Source organism: Fukomys damarensis, unplaced genomic scaffold (assembly GCF_012274545.1).
Source record: "Fukomys damarensis isolate Sample0158 unplaced genomic scaffold, DMR_v1.0_HiC HiC_scaffold_10, whole genome shotgun sequence".
Classification (NCBI taxonomy): Eukaryota; Metazoa; Chordata; class Mammalia; order Rodentia; family Bathyergidae; genus Fukomys; species Fukomys damarensis.
Genome location: NW_022900922.1, coordinates 10,591,832 through 10,600,704, shown reverse-complemented (window position 1 = coordinate 10,600,704; position 8,873 = coordinate 10,591,832). Strand labels below are relative to the sequence as shown.

Genomic DNA, 8,873 nt, shown 5'->3' with positions numbered 1-8,873 from the left:
GGTTTCTTGTTTTTTTTTTTTTTTTTTTTTGACAGAGGATGAATGGGATCTTGTCTATGGCTTGCCATCCCATTGCTTTAGGGTTTGCCAAAGAAACTGTTCGACTACTTTGGGGTATGGAAGATCTTAATCTTCTTCAATATAAAATTTTAATTTTTGGTAAAGCTTCACGTATCATGTGAAGAAAATTATTACTTACTTAAAAATCATGTTTATTTTCTTCAAAACCGTGTGGCTCTGAGTCTGTGACCTCAGTCCCACGGCAGGAGGGTGGAAGGGGGAGATGTCAGCACATGGAAATCTCCCTCCAAAGTGTCCTACTGCTCAGTGTCAGTCCTTCCATGTGTTTCTGTTACTGCCTCTAGGTTCTTGCGTTCAGCAAGCAAAGAATTACAAAGCATGCACAGGATGGTAGGGAAAAATAGCTGCATTTACGGCAGGTCACAAACGGAGAAATGGATAACAGAAAAGGAACACTGAACAGCTTTCAGATAAACCAGGCTTTTGGACTTGAGAGCAAGAGGAAAATAGGCTGGTGAATGTGCTTTGGTCTGGGGTTACAGGGAATCCAGGCTCCAGTGGGTGGAGGGTAGTGACCTGGGAGGGATGGCTTTAGGGTGGTACTCGGGGCAGTGCTTGAGCTCCAAGGAGTGGAGGGGAGTGAATTCCTCAGTCCCCTAGCCTGTCTGTAGGGCACCGTAGGTGGAAAGACGTATCATCAGTTTTGAAGATGTGGAGTTTTGTTTTTGTAATGTGGAGATGCTCAGAGCTCACTGTCTTCTCCAAGTTGGAGAGGGCCTCAGGGGAGCTGAGGTGTGTCAAAGCTCCATTTCATTGTCTTGACCATCTCTTCCCCTCTTATCTAGACTAAAATCTGAGTTTTAATGTGCTTTCTAACAGAAACTCATTAGGAGTCATTTGTAGAAGGGAAGGAAGGAATTAGACATTAAAGATCATATTTTAGATCCTTTTTTTCTTTCGAAATAAAATTCCTAGTATTTATTTTCATGGTTACTGGGGGCGTGTTTACAAATCTGAACGACTGTAGAATTTTTCCTTGGAAAGTGAAAACAGAAGTTGTCTCTAGCAAGAGTTTGCCTGTTACACCACACGTTCAGTGGTACTGATGAAGATCACTTCAGAAGTATAAACCGAGAGAGCAAAGTTAGGTTTGTTACAAGGTAAGTTTAAGTACATTAAAGTTTTAATGCATTTATTTAAGCATTCCACTGTTCATCAGTACGTAGCACCAGCCTATAAGTGGTTCGCTCTTCCACCAAGAGGGCAGGAGGAGAAGTGTGTGTGCATGCATGCATGCATGACTGTTACTAAGGACTAAACCCAGGGTCTTCTCACTGAGCTATATCTCCAGCCCTTCTCTTTTTGAAAAAAGTTGCCAAGTTGCCCAGGCTGAGCTTGAATTTGCCATTACCCTGCCTCACTTCTGAAATTATAGGCATATGCTGTCACAACTGGCTGCAGAAATCTTTTATAAGGTGTTCTGGAAGCAAGTTAAAAACAAAAAAACATAATTGCTTAAAGTGTAAAGTCCTTAGTTAGATGTTAATTCTGACTGATTAAGCTTAAGTTCAGTTAAGTTTGAGTTAGCTGAAGCAGGAACTCAAACCTTTGGCACCATCTCGGCTAGATGACCTCCTCAGTAATAATTTTAACAGAGTCCCCAGTTGCCTTGAATTACAGAGTTGTTATGAAAACAATGGCCGAGTATCAAATCTGAATGGTTGCAGCGTTTGTACAGTAGTTGTACAGTTAAGACAATGGTGAAGAAGGGTGTTTTCTCTGTGTGAATGCTTTATCTGCCCTACTATTTAGGAAAAAGAAGCAAGCCCCTCTCTTCTCCAGCACAGTCTCATATTCTTTTTGCACAAGGTGATGATTGCTGATTGACTTGACTAAACAGCCCTAACTCAAAGAGAGCAAAAAATGAAATGACTTGGCAATCTCTTATACCAGTTTATTATTATTTATACAGAAACAGGATATAAAAATCCTTTAGAGACACGGTTGGGGGTTTATTAATAATTTCAAAAAAGAACACACCTATCTCTTGGTTATCACCTGTTGCTTTCCTTTTGGGTCCTTATCTTTTCAGGTAACATGCTTGCAATAACTTATATAAGCACTAATTTAATTGTTCCTGTTACTTTAAGGTCTGTTTTGGCAATGAATGATCAAGAATGCTTGCTGTCTGTGTTCTAGGGTCCTTGCACTGGGAATCAGCAAAGTTTGGCACACAGCAGGTTGTGGGATGCAGTGGTGGGCTTTCTCCATGTGTTTGCCCACATGCAAATGAAGCTGTCCCAGGTACGTAGACTGCTTTCTAACCTAGCGGGCAGACAGGAGAGGATAATTATCAGCCAAGTGAACATGCTTTTCTGTGTTTGAACATTATTTTTTCCAGATAATTTCTTTAAACATCTTTTCTTCTGTATCAAAATTTTTAATTGTGTAATAAAAATGCTTTATGCAAGTGGAGAATGAAAGGGGGGAGTCTTTATTCACATTTGAAAACAAAAGATGTTATGGAATGGAGAAATAAATCAGTGGACTCTTCAAACCCTGTCCATTTCATGGTCCTCATAGACATGTTTCCTTATATTTATACATTAGCATTCTCCTCCCGCTTACCAGAGGAATAATTATAAAAGGATTTGTAACCTGTCACAAATCTCCTGTTGAAAGGAGACAGTTCTTTTAGGGTCATAAACAAGCACAGATAGCATTCACCCATTAGAAACAACTTTAACTTCCTGAAAGTCAGAGAAAATAGCTGTAAGGATAAGAAAGAATAAACAGGCTTTTCACCGTGTTTTAAGGCCTGTTGAACACATCAGCCTGCTATTTTTCTCACTGCTCTGTTCCTTTTGGAACTAAAAGATTCATGAATACAAAGTTCTCAGTAAAAATCTTGGGTAAAACTTGCACTTTGATGCGGTGAGTTTGGAGAGATATTCCATGTGAGAGGTATGCTATTTGCTAAATGGTCAGGAAGAAGAAAGGATGTTAGATTTAGAGTCAAAATGCTGCCCTTCCAGTGCCTGACGTTTCACTCACTTGTGCTCGAGTGAGGGCATTTCCTCTGCCCTGAGGCTTATTTCCCCTGCAGTAAGTGGGGATAGTAACTCCTGCCCTTGGCCAATAAGCAGGGGTGTATTGTCAAAGATAAACCAAGCTGCACACTATAGTAGACGGGAGAGGTGCTGATCAGCAGTAACTGTTGCAGCAAAAAAGAGTTCTGTATGAAGTGAAAGCACCTTTAGTTTATATGGAGGTGGACAGAGATTTTAATGGGAGAAATGGGAGAAGGGAGGAAAATGAGCCAGAGTATAAGCCAGTCATGTCTGCTAACTGGAAGTGCTCCAAGTTAGGGTGCTGTCCTCCCCAAGAAGGAACCACAGATCCTGTCTGTGGGGGTTGTAATAAAGACGGGGCAGCCTTAAGCTGTTTGTAATCACATTAGTGTTTAGTCAAATCTTTGTACATTGATGTTGAGGCCTAATCAGGAAGAGGGCTTAGAGATACCTAGCTAGAGTGTAGCCAAGGAGAGAATGTCAGCATCTCGTTATTGGTGACATCAGCCAAAGATGGAACTCTCATTATTCTTTTATCTAATTACTGATGATGTTTTAGTAAGTAAAGGAAACTCAACTGAACCAAAATTATATACTCACAAGGTGATTTTTGTCTGATATTCTTTATTTCCATCATTTTATTATCATCTGGTGCTGCCCAGCATCTGTTTCTGGTTTATAGTCAGAGTGATGTTAACAACTATTAGAAAACAGTTGGACTGGTAGGCCTGCTTAGGGGCAGAGCTACTTGCCTAGTGGTAGTGGGCATAAATCCTTGGTTCAGACCCTATCAACATGAAAAAACAAAGAAAGCAAAAGCCTAAGCTGATCATGGTGGCACACACCTGCAATCCCAGGTTTCCGGGAGGCTGAGGCAGAAGGTTCACAGATTCAAATATAGCCCAGGCAATTTAATGACTTACAAGGCTGTCTGAAAAAAAAAAAAAAAAGACTGGGGATGTAGCTAAGTACGTCTTATGGTAGTGTAGAAATTCAGCTTTGTATTTAGCAAAATCCATGTGAATAAAATAGTATTTTATGCTATTTTTTAAAAAAGAAAAATTTCAAAGAATAGTTTAAATAGTATTGTTACAGTATCAGGTTGTTATGTGTGTTTGTGAGTATACACAACCATATTTCCAGGCAATTGCTAAGCATAGTAATGTTTAGATACAACATATCTACTTAAAAAGATTTTTATGGTAATTAATCAAAAGCAAAACAAAAACCAAAATTTTAACCAGAGAAGAACAGGAAAGCTCACTGAAATTGGCTAATAACATGCATCACACAATGTTAGGATAGGTGATACCTGTGTACGTTTTTGGTTAGATTTATGTAAGGTAAGTCTACCTGTCATCGATGTGCCTGCTTTTTTTCTGGAATAAAATAATTTTGCGTGATATTCAATCACTTTATTTAAGAAGTTATTAGATAAAGGGAAACAACTAGTTTTTCCAATAGAAGAAAGATGTTAAATGTGCAAAGCCCCTGAGTCTTACCTGACAGTCAGTGGAGCGTCTACCGCTGCTCAGGTCCGTCCCGTGCTTTGTTAGACACATCCGTGGTGCGTACTCTTCCTTGATGAGTATGAGGTGCAATTAGCATATGACACAGTAATGCTAAGTTCCGAAGCGTATCGCTGAGTGTGGTGTCGCGCCTGAGATCCAAGTACTTGGGGAGGCTAAGCAGGAGGATCATAAGTTCAAGCCTAGCATGAACAACTTAGTGACTTAGTGAGACCCCCCATCTCAGCGAGAGAGAGAGAGAGAGAGAGAGAGAGAGTGTGTGTGCAGGCTGGGGTTAGGGTGCAAAACCCCTGGGTTCAGCCCCCATTACTGCAGAAAAAACCTATCTAATTTCTTTTTTTTTTTGATGCCAGGTATTGAACTCGGTTCCTTGCACTTGTGAGGCAGGTGGTAGAACCATTGAGCTAAATCCCTGGCCCAAAGCCTATCTAATTTCTATTAAGCTGCATACTTACATACTTCTAATTTCTATTAAGCTACATACTTACACACTTCCTTTAAAGTACCTACTATTGGTAAGCAGTTATTTTTTGTGAGAATATATGTTATGTTCATACGGCGTACTTTTCTCCTGGTATCTCAAATGTAATATGTTCATATTTTTAGGATTCCAGTCAAATTGAGCTATTAAAAGAATTAATGGATCTTCAGAAGGATATGGTGGTCATGTTGCTGTCCATGCTAGAAGGTAGTTTTTATTTATACTTTCAGATTATCTTTATTGTTTTATTTTATAACCAGTGTGTGCTTGCTTATGGAATCAGCCCGCAACAAAGAATAAAATAACACTGAGAGGTGACGAATAGCCTGGATTTATTGCTAGCTTTACTACTTTTGTTCTCAAGCTTTAAGAAAAGAAAATCCTGCATGCATCACTTTTCATACATCTGCAGGATGAAAACAGTTGTATTTTCTAACAAGAGTTTCATTTCACAGAGATTCCTACTTAGCAAGCTCTCTCCAGTGCATAAGGAACATTTTAGTTATTTGTTTGTAATCAGTGCGACTCGTGGACCTTTGGGTTAACTCCAACTACACACGCTGCTTAGAGATGAGCACGTGGTTGCTTCTGTGGTTACTGAAGGGAGATAAGGTTGAGATAATGCAGGCACAGCCCCGGCCCTTCCGTTCTCTCGTCCTGCAGCAGCCTCCCAGTTGTTATTCTCTCTCTCTTCTCTCCGCAGCTTCTTTCTCTTTGCTATTGTAGTTCTTTTCTGGATCACAGTAAACATGGCGGTTAGGATCTTGGGCTCTGAGACGCACCACCAGGTTCAAATTCTGGCTTCCCCTTCTTAGCGGTGTAGCCCTGGGACAGGCTAGTTCTCTATTTTCCCATTTCCTTCTTTATAACATTGATATAGTGATGAGTAGGTGTGAGACTGCAGTGACGTCACGTAGGTACTGGAAACCCCCAAAACAACCAAGGAACGATTCATATTACGTTATGTCTTGTTTCTCTTCCTCCCTCTCCCTGACCTCCTCCCAGCCCCCTACCACGTGTTGCATTATTCTGTGTGGTTCGCTGAGGTGGTTATCTCATTGTGTGTCAGGGCTCAGAGATGCGGAATTTCTTAAAACCCATAGTTGGCACCAGCAGTAGCCGCTTCAGCTTCTCTCCGGGCATAGGCCCTATGACTTCTCAGTTTTTGATCTAAACAGTAGCATCAGCAGCAGTAAAAACTGCAGCAGCAAAACAGCAGCAATAACTTACAACTCACCTCAGGATGTGCTGGCTTTCTAATCCTGATAATAGGTTTTGGGGTTTGATAGTTATATTTTTCCCTGTTTTGTGAATGAGCAAAAAAACAAGGTGAAGAGGAAGGTGTGTAATCTGCCAGAGCTGTTCAACCACCTGAGTTGGTAGGAACCTGGACTCAGCCCATGGAGGCGCTCCAGATCCACAGGCAAACCCACTGTAGCTATTGCCTCTCCAGTGGATCATGCAGAACTCTTGCCAGGCACTATTTCTACTCTCTGTCTTTTCTTACACAGCACATTCTATCTAGAGAATCAAAGAAATCAAAGCAGTCTGTGATTTTTTAATTCATGATCATTTCTGATTTTCTCAGGCTGTCCAATAACCTGGCCTTTTCTAGCTCTAACCACTCTGGAATAGGAAAAGCTATATAGGAAGATGCTCTCTCCTGTGAGTCAAAAAATTCATGTAACTTGCTCTCTGAGGATCTGGTTCAAAGTCTTGACATTAACCTTTAATAATCATGTCTTAAAGAGCATATTGATTTTTTTCCTTGCTAAAGCTCAGTTGCCTCATTGGTAAAATTAGAATTAAAAAATTCCTGCCTAACATACATAAGAAAATTAATTCAAATATTATCTTTGGTAGTGATTTTTAAACCCTGGAGGGCTGTGCAAATGTTTTTTTTTTCAGTGTTGGGAGATTAGATTTCATTTTTGGCTATTGGCTCTAATTTCCTTGTCTAAAACATGTTATTTCTTCAATTAATTTGAGGTGAGTAATGCCAGCTTTTGTTCAGATATTGTTTTATGTGAGTCACTAATTACTTTGTAAATATGGTTTTTCGTATATTCATGTAATCACCTTTTAAATCTGCAGTTTACAGATTATCGTCCATCTCTTCCTGAGACTTCATACATTGGGAGATTAAACAAGACAATACCTTGATTCATATCTTGTTACAGAGCTGTATCATTTTCTCTGTAGATACTGGCTTTCTTCCGAATGCTCATTTTGAACAAATGCAATTGTTTTATCACCAGGTAATGTCGTGAATGGAACAATTGGCAAACAGATGGTCGATATGCTTGTAGAATCTTCCAACAATGTGGAGATGATTCTCAAATTTTTTGACATGTTCTTAAAACTTAAGGACTTGACCTCTTCTGACACATTCAAAGAGTATGACCCAGATGGCAAGGGAGTCATTTCCAAGAGGGACTTCCATAAAGCCATGGAGAGCCACAAGCACTACACACAGTCAGAAACTGAGTTTCTCTTGTCTTGTGCCGAGACTGATGAAAATGAGACCCTGGATTATGAAGAGTTTGTCAAACGGTTCCACGAGCCTGCCAAGGATATCGGCTTCAATGTTGCGGTCCTGCTGACAAACCTCTCTGAGCACATGCCCAATGACACCCGCCTGCAGACGTTCCTAGAGCTGGCGGAGAGCGTGCTCAATTATTTCCAGCCCTTCCTGGGCCGCATCGAGATCATGGGAAGTGCCAAGCGCATTGAGAGGGTGTATTTTGAGATCAGTGAATCCAGTCGGACTCAGTGGGAGAAGCCGCAGGTCAAGGAGTCCAAGAGGCAGTTCATATTCGACGTGGTCAATGAGGGCGGGGAGAAAGAGAAGATGGAGCTCTTCGTGAACTTCTGCGAGGACACCATCTTTGAGATGCAGCTGGCTGCTCAGATCTCAGAGTCAGACCTGAACGAGAGGTCAGCGAATAAAGAGGAGAGTGAGAAGGAGCGGCCTGAAGAGCAGGGGCCCCGAATGGGCTTCTTCTCTATGCTGACCGTCAGGTCAGCCCTGCTTGCCCTCAGGTACAACGTCCTGACCCTCATGCGGATGCTGAGTCTGAAGAGCTTGAAGAAGCAGATGAAGAAGGTGAAGAAGATGACCGTGAAGGACATGGTCATGGCTTTCTTCTCCTCCTACTGGAGTGTTTTTGTGACTCTCTTGCACTTTGTGGCCAGTGTCTGCAGAGGTTTTTTCCGCATTGTTTGTAGCCTGCTGCTGGGGGGAAGCCTTGTAGAGGGCGCTAAAAAGATCAAAGTGGCAGAACTTCTGGCCAACATGCCAGACCCCACTCAGGATGAGGTGCGTGGGGATGGAGAGGAGGGAGAGAGGAAGCCCGTAGAAACTGCCCTGCCCTCTGAAGACCTCACTGATCTGAAGGATCTGACGGAAGAAAGCGACCTTCTCTCGGACATATTTGGCTTGGACCTGAAGAGGGAGGGAGGACAGTACAAGCTCATCCCTCATAATCCCAATGCCGGCCTTGGTGACCTGATGGCCAACCCCGTCCCCATCCCAGAGGTGCAAGAAAAGTATCAGGTAGTGTATCTTGGGGTTGGGTCCCTCTCCAGGCTTTAGGTCTGTAAAACAGGTGAACAACAGACCAGGCTTTGAGCTGGTGACACTTCTAAAAAGAAATTACTTTTTGTTAGGCAGAGGGCAAAAGATTGCTCTTTTAAGAATTTTTGTTTCTGTTTCCTTTTTGCAGTGCTAGAGGTTGAAGACAAGTGCTGTATCACTGAGCTACATTCCCA

At 41.6% G+C, this 8,873-nt stretch overlaps 1 protein-coding gene across 1 annotated transcript in view; it reads left to right on the top strand.

Moving 5' to 3' along the window:
• Window positions 1-8,873, top strand: part of Ryr2 (ryanodine receptor 2) — a 409,294-nt gene that overhangs the window by 359,699 nt on the left and 40,722 nt on the right. The window contains exons 90-92 of the mRNA XM_033761774.1: window positions 2,221-2,325; window positions 5,228-5,309; window positions 7,361-8,658. Of these exons, the coding sequence (XP_033617665.1) occupies window positions 2,221-2,325; window positions 5,228-5,309; window positions 7,361-8,658 (1,485 nt within the window). The remainder of the gene's footprint in view (window positions 1-2,220; window positions 2,326-5,227; window positions 5,310-7,360; window positions 8,659-8,873) is intronic.